This window comes from Cervus elaphus, chromosome 9 (genome assembly GCF_910594005.1).
Source record: "Cervus elaphus chromosome 9, mCerEla1.1, whole genome shotgun sequence".
Taxonomy (NCBI): Eukaryota; Metazoa; Chordata; class Mammalia; order Artiodactyla; family Cervidae; genus Cervus; species Cervus elaphus.
This window is the reverse complement of record NC_057823.1, coordinates 50,987,698-51,004,962: the sequence shown is the minus strand read 5'-3', so window position 1 is coordinate 51,004,962 and position 17,265 is coordinate 50,987,698. Positions and strand designations below refer to the sequence as shown.

Here is a 17,265-nt window from a genome sequence, read left to right as displayed (position 1 = left end):
CCTTGTTCTAGGCGTGCGGGCTTCAGTAGTTGTGGCTTGAGGGTTCCAGAGCGCAGGCTCAGTAGTTGTGGCGCACAAACTCAATTGCTCCATGGCATGTGGGATCTTCCTGGACTCAGGGATCAAACCTATGTCCCCTGCACTGGCAGGTGCATTTTTATCCACTGTGCCTCCAGGGAAGTCCTGTAGGTGGTATTTCTTGAATAGTATATTGTTATTTCCTTTCTATATATTTCTATGTATAGGGTTCTTGTATATTTAGAATTCATAACATTACTATTTGAAGATTTAACTCAGTTATCAAATTTATCACCTGAGTTTATTCCAACTTTTGTTGCTAAGTAAAAATTAGATTAGTGAAATGAAGTATTTGTAAACTTTTTATTAAAAAGAGTTGGAGATTAATAGGGTATTATCTAGTATTTTGAGCATTCTTGAGGAAGATATGGAACTTTATGATTGGAAATCATAGATCTTTCTTTGGCTTAAATAAAAATATAAAGCTGGTTAGAATGCTAAGGACATAGAAGATATACATCTTTGTGAGTGATAGAAAGTTCAGTCAATCCAGGAGTTAGAAAACTTTAATTACAGTATATTCCCAAAGCAATATACAAACATGTATATAATCTAAGCAGTGGAGTCCTAAAAGTTGGAGAAGTTTGTGGAGGAGGAGGTCCATTAAAGGACACAGATTTTGGGTTGGTAGAGAATGTGATTCATAAGCTTAAGCAAGCTAAATTAAGGTAGAGGCATCTGAGGTGGGAACAGTAAGAAGACTGATTAAGGATTGTATTAAGGAATAGTGAATTACAGGAACTAGGATAAAGGGACAAAATTGGGCTTGATTTATGGAGGACTTTGACAGACTGAGACGTTTATCTTTGAGGTATCTATTGTAAAGCATTAAATAGGGAGACTGTATTTGTTCAGAGCAGGTTGGATTAAAAATAGAGAAGCTGACCAGGAGACTATCACATTTATTCAGGAATAAAGGATGGGCAGTGAGAACAATTAACCGTGGAAGAGAATTTGGAAGTGGACTTGTTTAATGAATATGAGAGAAGACTCAAAACAGGACTAAGAAAATAGTGATGGTAGGCATAAAGAATTTCAGGAGAGCAAATGGTTTGGGGGGCTTCCTTGATAGCTCAGTTGGTAGAGAATCCACCTTCAATACAGGAGACCCCGGTTCGATTCCTGGGTCGGGAAGCTCCCATGGAGAAAGGGATAGGCTGCCCACTCCATTATACTGACCTGGAGAATTCATGGACTGTATAGTCCATGGGCTCACAGTCGGACATGATTGAATGACTTTCACTTTCAAATGGTTTGTGAGATGTTCAGAAAAGTGATTTTAGTGTTTTAGAAGAGTTGAAGGAGATGGGTAGGGCACCTTAAGGGAATGGCCTTTGGGTACATGGAAAAATGAGGCAAGAATGCATATAAAAAGTAAAAGTGGAGAGATTTGGAAGCCACCTTAATAAAGATCAAAGTTGAAACCTCAAAATAGCTACATTTCTTCTTCTTTTTTTTAAAGACACAGTAAGGAAGCAGAGGCCCAAACGAGAAAGTAGAAAGTTGTAAAGGACAGGACAAAGTGGTAAGAAAACCAGGAGTGCAGTGTAATGAAAGCAAGGAAAGATATTTTAAAAACTTGATGTTGCAGTTCTCTTTCTGAGAAGTGAAAGCTGAATATCACTAGAAGGATGCTGCAGGTAATTGTAAAGCATGCTTTGAGGATGTAATGGTTGATAGGTTAAAAATGTCTATATGCTGAGGAAAATACCCAATGTGCATCTTATTTGTTGCCTTGCAATTGAGTTTAAGGGTGATTTGGGATAGAGGAGTTCAGCTAGCTATGCTCCAGTTTTTTCTCTTCTTTCAGAGTATGAGGAAGTCTAAGAACAAATACTTATTGGGAAATATTTCTATTGTACTGTTTGACATAGGGCTTTTTCTTTATTCCCGATAACAGATCACTTTTTCTCCTGATGTCTCCCTTCAGCTAGATACTGCTCTTCCTAATGATGAGTAGAAAAACTTTTCTGACCCGTTACCTTTCTACCAAAGTTGGGAGATGGAAATGCCATAGAAATACTGATTTGAGTGTATTTAATGCATTTTTTTTTCTGTGTATTTATTTACAGATGGGGCATGACTGGGGTTGGTTGGATTCTGAACAAGACTATCCCAATGACTCTGAGTTGAGCAATGACTGCAGGTCCCTCTTCAGCTCATGGGACTCCAGTTTTGATCTTGATGTGGGCAGCTGGAGGGAACCTGAGGAGCCAGGGGATGAGGAACTAGAGGAAAGCAGCCCAGGGAGAGAAGCTAGTGAGCTGCTTGTGAGGGACGGAGGCAGTGAGGAATCTCAGGAAGAGGCAGAGCAAGTCAGCCGCCAGAACCTCCTCTTTCTCTCTGAGGTAATGGGAAGCCATTATTTCCAAAGGTGGAAGAGGCTCAACTTCTTAAGAGAATGCTTACCCATACATATTTCTACCACTCTATGTTGTTTACTGAAAATAAGGTCTGCGTTGGCAGGTATTGAGTTGATTGCTGTGTCTCCAGCACTTGGTGCTGATACAAAACATGTCCCAAATATGTACTTTTTGACTGAGTGTTCTAAGAGCCCAGTCATTACGAGCCTGAATCATATGAATTTCTGTATGTAGGAAGGAATTTGAATTTCTGTATGTATGAATTTCATATGAATTTCTGTATGTATGACTGTCTTAGGAGGATCCTTGCAATTCATTCTTTCATACTCCTGTGAGGTGACACTTGCCCAGACTCCCCTGTAAGTTTATAATGTTAAGACTTCTGGGCAGTGTTTTTATTTCCCTGGTTAAGGGCTGAGGACCAGAAATAAACAGAACTGGACAGAGAGTTTATGTGGCAGCTATACACATTCAGGAGAACCTAGGTCACGATCAGTAAAAATCCAGTTTGTGGCAGAGTTTTCAGCAGTTTTTTAGATAGTCGTTACCAGTTGATTAGAGTTGACACTTGAGATGGAAAATTAGAACTTAAGCTTCTTGAGGCAAGAATCATGTCTATCTTGTTTATTGTTAAGTCCCTACCAACTAGCCCAGTGCCTATGTATATAAGATACTTGATAAATTTAAAAAGACTGAATGAATCAATTAACCCTACTATCTCAGATTTAGTCACAGTGGCCGTGTAATGATGTGGCATTATTAATATGTAGATGATCATTTCCACTGATGTTCTTATACATCTAACAATAAACTATGGTTGCAGGTAGCTTATTTAATGGAGCCGTTGTGCATTAGCAGCAAAGAATCAAGTGAAGGCTGTTGCCCTTCATCTGGTACCAGACAAGAGGCAAGGGAAATTGAAGCTACTGAAGGAGAGGGGGAGCCCTACAGAGAACCTGAAGAACTTTCAGCCAAGGAAGACCCCTTAGTCGCTGAGAAGTCATCACTGGGAGAAAATGGAAGGACAGAGGTGACTCGACCTCCCTCAGATATTTCGGCACTTCAGGAACAATCCATAGAGAGCAAAGAGGTATAAGTGAATAACTTAAACCAGCTGTCTGATCAGTCCTGTGCACAGACAGGCAGAGCAGAATGGTTAGAGCACATAGGCTGACTCCAGAGTTCAATTACTTGAGTCTTAAATCCTGGTTTTAGCATCAGCTGTGTAGGCTTAGGCATGTTAGTGAATATTTTACAACCTCAGTTTTCTCTGCTGAAATGAAGTAACAGTGTTCTGTCTCAGGTGTGCTGCGAGGATTAGATGAATAATTCGTGTGCAGCACTTGGCACAGTACCTGGCTCATAGTAAGCCATCAGTAAAATTCAGAATGCCATTATCATTAATATAATCTGGCCAGCTAGAGTGGTTAGCTCCGGGGCAACAAGTAGTGAGAGTTTTAAAAGAAAACAGCATCTATCTAGACTTGAGTATATTGCTTTTTCATTTCTTGGGGGGCTATAGAGTCAGAGTTCTCCAAGAGTTCTCCATTGCCTTAGGTCTAGTTAAACCACCATTTTCTAACTTATTCTATAACTTATTTAACTGACCTCTTCTTACCTTAAGATCAGCCTTCTTTTACCCCATGTAAGAAAAATTACCTTGAAGATAGCAAATACCTTTCTAAACTTTCCTTTTGTTTCTTGGCATTCCCAGCGGGGAGTTCAGCAAGAATCCAAAGAGGAGGACCAGGGTGAAGGGTATGTATCAGAAATGGAGGACCAGTGTTCTTCAGGTGAGTGTGATGATGGCTGCAGCATCCAGGAGACTCCTCTGGTGGATATCCTTTTCAGTCGTGCTGCCTCCTCAAAGCTGTAAGTATAGATTTTTATTCAAGATTGTTAGGATTCTTACTTTTACTTGTGTTTATGCCTATTTGAATTTGTTGCCATGAGCATTCATTACTTCTGTAAATTGAAAAATAGAATTAGAGTTGGAAAACACTAGAAATAGAATTAAATACAATTCTACTATATAAATAGTAGCCTCTATGCTTTCACCTTATAAAACAGGACTGTTTCATCAATATTAAGAATCTCTTTCATAAGTAACGCTTGTCTCTATGTTTATTCAGGAAATGTTGATGAGTCAACTTGTTACTCAGGTCTAATATATAAACTGTACTTTTAAAAATACTAAAACATCTCCTATTAACTTGAAGTTAAAAATTATTTCTAAGATGTTATGTCCCTTGTTGCTTTTTTCACAGGTCTTGGGAAATTGTTCATAGTTTTTTTTTTTTAGCGTAAATAACTCTAAGGCCACAGGGCACGTTTTAGAATGTTAATTTATTTTCAGTAAAGTGAATGTGAATGTCTTTTTAAATCAGAAAAGCAAGGTATTTCTAGTTTTTGTAACGAATAGTTCCTCTTTTGGACCTAGTCTGGTGTTTATGTATTGAGAGAAGACAGCACGAACTGTTTTTTCTTCTTCACTACATCCTAGATCCATCCACATTATCTGTGGTAAGGCAAACCAATAATTATTGTAGCCTAAGGTCTACCACTGAACCATGCATATATGTTTTTGTAAATAGTAGATTTTAAATTTTTGTTACACAAATAGAATACAGCTAAAAACCTAGCTTGTTGAAGAATTACTTCCTTTGCTTTTCTTTAATTCCCTTTGTAAGTATGAGCGGATGGCATATGATGACTAAACCCCAAACAGGAAATTGCTAATCTGGGACATTTTTTCTCATGACATTTCAGCATCTTGAAATGCAAACTCCACACTCTTATCTTAGAATTTAGGTTAAACATGAAATCTTTATTAGAAAGCAGTAGATATTAGTAATTAAGTCTGCTTGACTAGATAACTTAAGGGGAAACAGGTGTTTGAGTTCGGTGTTATCATTACGGAAGCTTAAAACTACTTTGAAAGATAGACATTCCTTTGGTCCCTCTCTTCTGGCTTCATCTTTAGTCTGTACTGACTCTCGGGGTAAAGCAGAAGTTTTGGAGTACCACTGTTAAGTCTGCAGGTCCTTTTTACTCCCACAGTTTTACTTGTAGTTGCTTGGTGTGCATTCCCAAATAGATGGAAATAAAGATAAGCAAGGGGTTGTTTCTTAAAATATTGCAAAAGGTGATTGATTATGAAGTTACCAAACATGGCAGTACATTTTACATAATGGTAACTTAATATCTCTTTTGTGGATATATGAACAAAATTGTATCAGAACTAGGGACTTGTTGTTTATTCTGGCTGACTGACCAGAAACAAAGGAAGAGGTTTGCTTTGGGCTTTAAATGTCTTGTTCTTACAAGGATAAATTGATTTTTATGGTATATAATTTAGATACAAGTGAGCTATTACATCATGAAAATGAGTTGTTATATGGAGTTGTTCAAACTGGAGAAAGATGAAATATGAGTTGTGTTCAAATGGATGCACACAATATGGTACATAAAGCAAAACGAGGGTGTGAAACCTTAGGTGTAAAGAGAGTCTGTTTAGAGAGAATAAGGCAGTGTATAAAGTATGAAGTGTAACATGATACTTAACTTTGGAGTAAATAGAAAACTTGCCAATTGGGAAAATCATAAAATGAAATAAAATGTTGAGCAGTTGTACCTCTAAAGAAAAAACTAAATAAATTAGGCAGTTTAGCCCAGAGAAGGAAGGACCATGAGGAGAAATGAATTTGTCTTGGTGTTTTAAAGGTTACTATACAGAAGAGAATGAAAAAGAAAAATATTTAAATTGTATAGCATTCAGGTGAAGTGTGAGAGAATTCCTTGGGATATGAAACCAAGTTTCCCCCCCCCCCCCCGCTCTGGAAATATGGGAGAAGTACTTATTAATGTGGCATATTTCTGTATAAAAAGAGGACCAGATTCATTTATCAGATACTCATTTGAGCACTTAATATGTGCCAGGAACTTGGGAGACATCAGTAAACAAAGACTACCCTCATAGACCGGTTGTTTAGAGTCATAGGTGCTGAATTGCAAGATTGCAAAAGGCAGAGGCAGTTGCTTGTAAGAATGTAACAACTTCATTTGATAATAGTGATCAGTAGAGAATACTTATAGTCTGGGGTCCTTTATGGAAGCCTTAAATATGTTTTCATTCCTGTGATGTTATTTCCTTCAGATGTTAGCTAGGGGCACTGTGTGTTGGGGAAAACTCATTGCTCATCTGGGGGAACAGAATACCATATGTGAAATTACTGTTTCTTTGCTGTCCTATTTTATGCCATAGGTCTGATCGATGCCATGGTGATCCTGTTCAGGATCACTTGCTATTTAAGAAGACTCTCCTGCCAGTCTGGAAGATGATAGCCAGTCACAGGTAGGACTCCAAGCCACTCTGGATATTCACAGCCACTCTTCTCATTTAGGGTGACTTCCTGGAGTTTCTTCATTCTCTCTGGATTTGTCCTTTATCAGGTTCAGCAGTCCGTTTCTGAAGCCTGTGTCAGAAAGGCAGGCCCCAGGATACAAGGATGTGGTGAAAAGGTCAGTGGAAAAGGGGTCAAGAAAGGTTGGTTGCTTTTATATCTGTCTTTTCATACTTTATTTTGCATCTGTTAGATTATTTCCTTATTTCATTTACATTACTTAAGCTCAAGATATATTTTATAGCTGAATAAGTTATCATAAAGTTATGATAAGCTCAGTCCTTATTTGAGAATGTAAGGAACAACAAGATAAAGAGGCTTTTTTTCATTATTGACTTTTCAGTAATATGATCCATTTGTTATAATCTTACATTAGCCTTTGGTAGTTTTTGACACTTATTTTGGAGGAAAACTTTGAAAGGAAAGCTGTATTCCTTCAGGCAGTTATAAGTATGCAAGGCAAAGATGGTAATTCAAATGGATTTTACAAACACTGGTTGATTGCAGTATTTTGGATTTTTATATCATAGTTCATCTAAAATGCTATCATAAACTAGTGTGTTAATGTATAAAAGATCATGAAAGAACCTTTGGAGACAGACTCCTTAATTCTGTAGATGGGAAAACTAAGACTCAGAGGTGATCATGACTTGTCTGTGATCAAAAGTGAAACAGCAGAGCTAAAACTAAACTGGAGTCTTACCTACCTCCTAGTTCAGTCCTCTTTCTACTCTGCTGTGCCTTCTCTTATACACCCACTCTCTATTATGTCCCACTATATAATATTTATCTTAATATTCATTTTATCTTCACGAAAAGAAAAAACTCTGAGATTTTGATTATATAGTAAAAACTGTTGATTAAATACCTAGTGTATGACTACACATTGAAACCGTCAATAACTCCCATGTGACAAATTGGAGCTCTTTACAACTTTGATAGCACCAACTGTAAAATGTAATGGCTGGTCCTATGGGCTCTGGAGTCAGGCTGTTTCTGAATTAGAATCTAAGCTGTGTGACTTTGGGAAAGTACCTAATTTCTTTGATCTCAATTTTCTCATTGCCAGTTGTGATCATGGTACTTACCATATAGGTTTATTGAGAGGATCAAGTGAGTTAATATAGAAAATACCTAGCATAGCACTTGACTTATTGTAAGCAGTCATTATGTTAGCTGCTTTTGCTATTTTATTATCTAATGGGGATTGTTATCTTTACTACTGTTTTCATTAAGAGCTGGTTAGTTTTTCAAGAAAGCATGTTAGGTCACCACATGTTCCTTGATTTCCTCTGGTTTCTCTTGGCCACCTGTAGACCCATGGACTTAACTAGCCTGAAAAGGAATCTGTCCAAGGGACGGATTCGCACCATGGCTCAGTTCCAGCGGGACCTGATGCTGATGTTCCAAAATGCTGTGATGTACAATGACTCTGATCATCATGTATACCATATGGCTGTGGAGATGCAGCGAGAAGTCTTGGAGCAGATTCAGGTACTGTAGGTAGACAGCTGCAAGAAAAAGGAGTGTAGTTTCTGGAATCTGATTTTAGAAAGTCTTGTGAGAATAAGGGTGATGTTGAAGTGACCTTGTGCTCCCAGAGTTTATGTTTAGAGGTGATTCAAGGACCTGAAGGGTTGACATTGTAACTGCTCCTCTGTGGAACCAGCTTTAATAGATGGTGAAGTAAAATACTCTAGGAAGGCAGGCAGCAGTACCTGGAGATAGATAAGTGAGTAATGGGTGCATCTACTTCCAGAGCCTCAAGTCAGAGGGCTAAACATGAATACCTGAGGCTGGAGTCACTGTCCATTTTTTGACGCTATGTTGGTATTAATATATGTCCACTTTGTCCCATCTATAGGAGATAAGATATGGTAGCCAGAAGAAGACATTTGAGGGTTTCTTTTTTGGGCAGTGTCTTATTGATACTTTAAAAAAAAAAAAAACATGGTTGAATCTCTGCAGAGAAAGAAATAAAATTGCATTCAAACCTCCATAAAGATTCATAGCTGCTATCTGCCTTGACCCTGTAGGTGCTGAGTATTTGGTTAGACAAAAGAAGAGACTTAAATAGTCTGGAATGAAAACTAACCAACCCTATGGATGATGGAAAACCTGTTTTGCTAACTTGGAGCTGCTTCCCTGAACTTTTCTGGATTTTGGACCTTTCACTGAGACTCTGACTTACTGAAGATCCCAATACTTGTTTACCATTTCTCTGTTGTCTTTTCTAATAAGAATTACACCTTAACTAACAACCAAAGAGTTTAAGGTGCTTGTGGACATGATATAAAGAAAACACAGAAAACAGATTTGGGGTTATGCCATATATGTTGCCCACATCTTTGTTCCGTAAGGTTAATTTAGAGGTAAATAGATTAAACTTCTTTTACTGCTCTTTAAATAAATGTTATTTCACAAGTCGAAAATTACCTTTTAATGATTATAAAAGCTGGCAGTAGAGGGGATAACATTGTCTGGTGAAATATGGAAGGTATCTGACACGGATTTTCTTACATACACTGGAAGGTGCTGGGGGTAGGATGAGGGAGAGCACATATGATTTATCTCATCATTTGTAAAGTGGAGATAATACAAGTGTCCTTCGAATGACTAGGAGGATGAAATAAATTATGAGGAAAACGTTAGAAAACATCTGTTGCTTTTAAGATTTGCAAGGGGATAAAAATCCCTGTGGCGGGTTCCCTTTCTTGGCTAAAAGGAGCTAGCCAAAGACTGTGAAGTGCTCTACTGAAATTGGCCCTCTGCAGCCACCGTCTCTAAGCTGGGTTTCTGGTCTCCTAGCAACAGTCTGTGATACTAAAGAAGCCCAGGCTAAGGTGAGCGCCCAGATGAGGGCTGGACTCTGAAGGAATCTGGGAGTGCAGCCCACAGAGATTCAGGGGACCCAGGAATTCTGCTTTCCAGCTGGGCCTTACCCTAAGCGTCCTGGTGGCAGGAGGGGATGGGGAGAGGGGGTGTGTGTGTGCACTGTGGAGGATGGTGCTGAGTGGCGTGGAGAGTTGCAGACCTAGTCTCCTCCTGGGCACCCGGGGTCCTCGGCTTTGCCTTGCTCCTTGGGCTCTCCTAACTTAATGAAAGCACCTAGGAAAACCCATGGCAGGAGATAAGGTAAAAATCGTATTACTGAGACACTGCTTGTGGAAAAAACTATGACAGTTTCCAGCTTTATAAATTAATAAAAATCAAGCACCTGATAATGCTGTTTAGTCACAGTTACATTAAGTTGGGGGTGGGGGTGCATGTCATTGCAGTTGATACACGTGAAGAATCTTAAATTGTAGCTGAAAAGCCAGAATGGAGCTATCAATGCCCCCACCTCAGATCTACGTAGAAAAGACTCTGGCTATTATCAAACCAGATATTGTTGACAAAGAGGAGGAGATACAAGATATTATTCTCAGATCTGGATTCACCATTGTTCAGGTAACTTCTGGGCAGTATGATCATGCTTTTTTCCTCTCTACTGCATTAGATTTTTCTGCCTTAGCTTTTAGCTAAAATAGAATTAAAAACTCACTTTATCTTAAGTAAAAGATATGTTTGAAAGCTCTTCTTACTCATAGAGTTATATCCCTAAACTTGTTTTTTAGAATACCTTTGATTTTACCTTTTAAAAATGTTTATGTATATGTGTTAGCCCAGTTTGATCCTTAGTATTTAGCATGAAATTTAGGTTTACTCTTCTGAGTATAAAGGTTATATGTGATAATTTTCCAAAAAGTATTTCACACTTTAAAAATATATAAAATGAGAAGTAAAACTTCTTTTTCCCATCTCTCCTCTCCCAACTCAAGTCTCACTCTGCAGAGACAACTGCTTAACACTTTCTTTTCTTCCAGAATTTTTGTATGCATTTACAAATATGTTTCCCCAAATATGTCCTACTGTAAAGTAGGACAGTCACCCTCCCTGGACCCTCTTTACCCTCCCTCAGCTAGCATGCCAGATCATTACATCTGAATCTAACTTCTGTGTAAATACTCTTCTGTCCTAATAAACCACAGTCTATTTACTTGATCTTCTCTTGATGAATTTTTAGACTCTTGAGTTGTTGTTTTTTTTTAATTTAATGTTTTAAGCCTTTTCCTTGTTCTGCAGTTAGTAGTTTGAAAATGAATATATAAAGACTATCAAATAGAATGGAGTATTTTTAATCTTCCTTTTTTTGTACCATTCTTATTTGAAATTTCACTTTTTAATTATATTTATTCAGTGTCATATTGCTTGTTGAGTCTTTTAAAAAATAAAAAGGATAACTTCAGTCTTCAGAAAGATGGGTTTTTGAATGAACTTAGAAGGATACATGGAGGCTGAGGATGAGATGTTACAAGAAAGTTTAAGGGAGTAGTAATGCAGGAAAGTATAAAGAAATATTTAATATAATTAAAAGATTCAGGTAAAGATGAGCTTTTAAATAATTGTTGTTAGGAAACTGGGTAGCCACTTAAAAAAAAAAAAAACCTGGATTCAAATATTACACTATATATACCAGGATAAATTCCAAATGGATTTGACATTTAAATATTAAAAAATTAAACCGTATAAACTCTAGAAGAAAAATGACTGAATTTCTTTTTATTTTTGGAAGGGGACAACCTGTTTACTGGGTACTGTAAAATAAAAGATTGATAAAAATATAAACATAAAAAACTTGAGCATGGCCAAATAAGCCTAATAAGCAAAGTCAAAACACAGGTGACAAACTTGGAAAAAATATTTGTAACTCATAAAGACTAATCTCCCAAATGTATAAAAAGCTCCTAAAACAGGATAAAAATTCAGTTGAAAATGGGCGGTACATGTGGATGGTCACAGAAAAAGAAATAAAAGTGCTTCTAAAACATGGTAAAAGATGCCCAATTTTCTAAGCAGGAAAAAAGCAAATTAAAACAACACTGAACTACCATCTGGCAAGACTACAAAAGTAAATGACATAAGGGAGGGAATCTGGCAATTATCTATCAGTATTTACAGATGGATCTTCCCTTTGACCCAGCAGTACTACTTCTGGGAATCTCTCCTGTAACTTGTGTATTAATATGCAGTGACATATATCTAGGTAATTTTTTGTAGCATTGTTTATTTACAAGCAAAAAATTGAAAACAACACCACATTAGGAAATTGGCTAAATTCACCCTGACGAATCCGCCAAAAAGAATACTATGAAACTAATTATAAAAAGAGCAATGAAGAACCTCTCAGTGTCCTGTTAGGGAAAAAAGCAAGATGCAGAACTATGTGTAGCTTTTTTTCTATGATAGAAAGAGAAAAAGTAATATATATTCATGGTTGCCAGTACTTACAAAATGAATTTAGAAGATAAATAAGCGTTAAAAAATGGTTGCATATAGAGGGTAAGGAAGAACAGGCTGAATTAGGACAGGAATGGGAATGAAATTTTTCAGTATGAACCTTTTTATATTGCTTTGAATTTTTTAATCCCCAAAGTATGTTACTCATTAATTTTAGAAGAAAGACAAAACTTATAAATAAGATAAAGTTTCCAATTTGATTTTTTAAAGTTTGAAAAGAATTAGTGAAAAGGTAATTAAACAGCAAGTGATAGTTAGAAATTAAAACTTCTTATTAAAAAAAACAAAACTTAGTGTAAATGTTAATATTTAACACTTTCTCTAGTCAGCAATAAATTTTAAACCAAAGAACATCTTGGTATGTAGTATGCTTCTTTTTGGTTTAATTGTGATAAAATATATACAACATAAAATTTACCTTAACTGTTTCAGTTCAAGGGCATTAGAGTACCTTCACATTGTTGTGCAACCGTCACCACTGACCATCTCTAGAACTTTTTCATCATCTCAAACTGACACTCTGTACCCATTAAACATTAGCTCTCTGCTTAGCCCTCTCCCCAGTCCTTGGTAACACTATTCTACTTTCTGTCTCTATGACTTTGCTGTTCCAGGTATCTCTTGTCAGTGGAATCATTTTTGTCCTATGTATTATATGCTTTAAAATAGGCTTTATTGTATTTGAGAGTTCATTGAACTTGAGACTTTCTTTTCCCATCTAGAAAAAAACCTTCTAAAAAATGATGTGTTCATTTAGTAGGTTGAAGTCTTTCCTGTGTTACAACAAACTATTGGTTCCTTTTTTTTTTTTTTTAATATTTATTTATTTGGCTCTGCTGGGTCTTAGTTGTAGAACTCAGGATCTTTAGTTGCTGCATGCAGGACCTTTTTTTTTTTGTTTTTTGGGTTTTTTTGGTGGGGGCCACAGCAAACTCTTTTTGTGGCATGTGGGATCTAGTTCCTTGACCAGGGATTGAACCAGGGCCCCCTGAATTGGGAGCACAGAGTCTTACCTACTGGACCAACCTCCTTTTCTGATATTAAGTTCACTTCTCTTTGTGAAAATACTTTGTTTTGTTTTTTGTTTATTTACTTATCTTTTGGCCATGGCTTGCAGGATCTTAGTTCCCTGACCAGGGATTGAATCCATGCCCTCTACAATGAAAGCACAGCATCCTAACCACTGGACTGCCGGAGAATTATCTTGTTGTGAAAATACTAATCTAAATTACAAAAAAGTTCATCTGATCTAATTTTGAAGCAATTGATGGAATCGTTGCTTCAGTATCAACTTTATTTTAGAATGAGCCCTCAGTTTTTAAAATTATGCTGCATTAGCTGGCATACCTGCAAAAGATAGTTTGCCTTGCTTGTTAAGGGATATGTGGAAGTTAGGTGCTTACAGTGCAACAGATGAGATTTTTAACCCAGCAACAACAAAATTACTCAAACCAATAAGCATAGGAATCACAAATACAGGCGTGTCTTAATTTTAAAATAATAGAATCAACGATTATACTAAATCAAGTGCTGTTATCACTTCTCAGATTTCTTCTATTTCTTGACTATATAAATTTTAATATGAAAACATGTCAGCACCTTTTTTTTTTTTAATAGTACTAGAGCTTCCCAGGTGGTGCCAGTGGTAAAGAACCTGACTGCAGGAGACGTAAGAGACTTGGGTTCGATCCCTGGTTCAGGACGATCCCTGGAGAAGGAAGTTGCAACCCACTCTAGTGTTCTTGCCTGGAGAATCCCATGGACAGTGGAGCCTGGAGGACTACAGCCCATAGGGTTGCAAAGAGTTGACATGACTAAAGTGACTTAGCAGGCTTCCATAACTGATCCTTGACTGTGAGAATGTTAGTTTTTGTCCAGTAGAGCCTGTTCATAGCAGTGCTGAACTACCTAGTAAGCATCTTTCCAGGCTTCTTGAACTGGGGCAGTTTAGATCCCTCTCTACAAACCAAGCAATTTTATCAAGTTTCTGAAACCTGAAGACACAGGATAGTTTTGTGGGTTTTTTTTTTTTGAAATATAAATTCTTTTATTCCAGGTGTTTAAAGTGAATCTTTAGATAGCTTTAAATGTGAATTTAAATGTGAATCTTATATAGCTGAATGATGGTAGATTTGTCATTTCTGCCTGTGATTAGATTTGGTTTCTCTAAACAGCAATTTAGAACAGCAATTGAGTAAGCAGGAAGTGACTTGTGAATGGAGTTAAAATAGAAAAATTGGAAGAATGACTGACTTGGCTTCTATGATTTTTTCAAATTTAATAATTCATGTAGCTTCTCATTTGTGAAAAAATTAATATTTATTTGTCTCAAACATTTCATTTTCTTTCAAATTCACAAGCTTAATGCTAACTACTTATCTTAAGCTCTTACTGAATCAACGTATTTATGGCAGAACCAGAATAAGGAAACAAGTGAAAAACTTATTTACTGCATCATGTTGCATATTACTTCAAAGTACCATAATGAGACCAGTTCTCTTAAATAATGTAGGAAAATTTCACAAATAGATAGGGAAAGATGAATTTGGAATATTCTAAAGTATTTTTTACTTTATACGAAGTATGTATTAACAAGATATTGAAGATTGGCATGTTTTTACTTTAAGGAGATAAGATTATTTTGTCATTAATGTTGTTTTTTAGTCATTAAGTTGTGTCTGACTCTTTTTTGTGACCCCCAAGGCCTGTAGTCCACCAGGGTCCTCCGTCCATGTGATTTCCCATACAAGAATACAGGAGTGGATTGCCATTTCCTTCTCCAGGGGATCTTCCTGACCCAGGGACCGAACCTGTTTCTTCTGCATTGGCAAGTGGATTCTTTACTGCTGAGCCACCATTAATATACCATAGGTTGAAGGAGGCTGCCAAAGAAAAGTACTTTTCTTAAGTAATAATTCTTATTTACAGCCTACATTTTTAAAAAATTTATTTAATTGGAGGCTAATTACTTTACAATATTGTAGTGGTTTTTGCCATACATTGACATAAATCAGCCATGGGTGTACATGTGTTCCCCATCCTGAACCCTCCTCCCACCTCCCTTCCCATCCCATCCCTTAGGGTCATCCCAGTGCACCAGCCCTGAGTGCCGTGTCTCATGCATCAAACCTGGACTGGCGATCTGTTTCACATATGGTAATATACATGTTTCAATGCTATTCTCTCAGATCATCCCACGCTTGCCTTCTCCCACATAGTCCAAAAGTGTGTTCTTTACATCTGTGTCTCTTTTGCTGTCTCATATATAGGGACATCATTACCATCTTTCTAAATTCCATATATATGCGTTAATTTACCGTATTGGTGGTTTTCTTTCTGACTTACTTCACTGTGTATAATAGGCTCCAGTTTCATCCACCTCGTTAGAACTGATTCAAATGCATTCTTTTTAATAGCTGAATAATATTCCATTGTGTATATGTACCACAGCTTTCTTATCCATTTGTCTGCTGATGGACATCTAGGTTGCTTGCATGTCCTGGCTATTGTAAACCGTGCTGTGATGAACATTGGGGTACACGTGTGTCTTTCAATTCTGGTTTCCTCGGTGTGTATGCCTAGCAGTGGGATTGCTGGATTGTATCCAGTACTCTTGCCTGGAAAATCCCATGGATGGAGGAGCCTGGTGGGCTGCAGTCCATGGGGTCGCGAAGAGTCAGACATGACTGAGTGACCTCACTTTCACTTGGAGAAGGAAATGGCAACCCACTCCAGTGTTCTTGCCTGGAGAATCCCAGGGACGGCAGACCCTGGTGGGCTGCCGTCTGTGGGGTCGCACAGAATCGGACACGACTGAAGCGACTTAGCAGCAGCAGCAGCTGCAACATGGTAGTTCTATTTTCAGTTTTTTAAGGAATCTCCACACTGTTCTCCATAGTGGCTGTACTAGTTTGCATTCCCACCAACAGTGTAAGAGGGTTCCCTTTTCTCTGCATCCTCTCCAGCATTTATTGTCTGTAGACTTTTTGATAGCAGCTATTCTGACTATACAGCCTACATTTAACATTTTTATCTTGCCTACTGTTCATAATACAAAAATAAATCTCAAATTTGTGGTCAGATTGGTACTATTTCAAGTTATTAGTGACTTGTGAAAGTCGCTCAGGTGTGTCCAACTCTTTGCTATCACATGGACTATACATCCAGTCCATGGAATTCTCTAGGCCAGAATACTGGAGTGGGTAGCCTTTCCCTTGTCCAGGGGATCTTCCCAACCCAGGGACTGAACCCAGGTCTCCTGCATTGCAGATGGATTCTTTACCAGCTGAGCCATAAGGGAAGCCCATTAAGGACTTAATGAGGTATTATTGAACTGTCAATAATGCTTTTGTTGACTTTGTTTCTCTTTTAGAGAAGAAAACTGCATCTCAGCCCTGAGCACTGTAGTAACTTTTATGTGGAACAATACGGGAAAATGTTTTTCCCCAATTTAACAGCTTACATGAGTTCTGGACCACTTGTTGCCATGATATTAGCTAGATATAACGCCATCTCTTACTGGAAAGAACTCTTGGGACCAAGTAATAGCTTAGTAGCTAAGGAGACACACCCAGACAGGTAACTTTCCTAGGGGAGAAATGGAATCCAACTATGAAAATGAAAAAAATCTGATTTCATTATAATAGGAATTTCCTTTAATTTGAAAGTTTTCCTGAATAACCTGATTTTTTTTTTTTTTTTTGGTGGTGGTGATGCAGGGTTGGGTGGGGAAGGTCCATTCTGTGTTTTAACTACTTAAATGTGTACTTTAATATCAAATACCACAAAAGGTCTCAGAGAACGTTTGATTTATGGTACTAGCTTATTTTTCTCTCATTCTTGAATTAAACTGCCACTGGTTTAGGAATTTTCATGGGAAAATTGGGATGGTATTTTGTAGAATGGTGGTAATAGAGATTAGAAACTCAGATTTTCAGCATTATCTTTAATGTTTAGAAACCAGAGGACATTGAGTTCTTGACACTTTTGAAAATACCATTGTTTTTTCAATTGTCACAAGATAGCACCTCTTTTTCACCCAGATAACTATTTTTCCAGTATATCTCTCCTGCAGATTTAAT

General features: G+C 37.4%; 2 protein-coding genes across 2 annotated transcripts in view; both read left to right on the top strand.

Annotated features, from left to right (window-relative positions):
- Positions 1–1,784: 1,784 nt before the first annotated feature.
- Positions 1,785–8,347, top strand: LOC122700794 (bromodomain-containing protein 8-like). The gene is made up of 6 exons (XM_043913842.1): positions 1,785–2,426; positions 3,265–3,531; positions 4,156–4,313; positions 6,706–6,795; positions 6,894–6,962; positions 8,161–8,347. Exons 1-6 carry the CDS (start codon positions 2,028–2,030, stop codon positions 8,345–8,347), a joined length of 1,170 nt encoding a protein of 389 aa, XP_043769777.1. The 5' UTR covers positions 1,785–2,027.
- The window catches only part of NME5 (NME/NM23 family member 5), a 31,105-nt gene continuing 18,728 nt past the window's right edge, over positions 4,889–17,265 (top strand). Inside the window, exons 1-6 of the mRNA XM_043912875.1 lie at positions 4,889–6,795; positions 6,894–6,987; positions 8,161–8,338; positions 8,881–9,216; positions 10,123–10,294; positions 16,557–16,762. Of these exons, the coding sequence (XP_043768810.1) occupies positions 10,166–10,294; positions 16,557–16,762 (335 nt within the window). The 5' untranslated portion in view covers positions 4,889–6,795; positions 6,894–6,987; positions 8,161–8,338; positions 8,881–9,216; positions 10,123–10,165. The remainder of the gene's footprint in view (positions 6,796–6,893; positions 6,988–8,160; positions 8,339–8,880; positions 9,217–10,122; positions 10,295–16,556; positions 16,763–17,265) is intronic.

Coding starts and splice junctions, on each gene's coding strand:
- LOC122700794 (XM_043913842.1), top strand. CDS start 2,028: ATGATGAGTAGAAAAACTTTTCTGACCCGTTACCTTTCTACCAAAGTT. Junction 6,796..6,893: donor AAGATGATAGCCAGTCACAG/GTAGGACTCCAA, acceptor GTCCTTTATCAG/GTTCAGCAGTCCGTTTCTGA. Junction 6,963..8,160: donor TACAAGGATGTGGTGAAAAG/GTCAGTGGAAAA, acceptor GGCCACCTGTAG/ACCCATGGACTTAACTAGCC.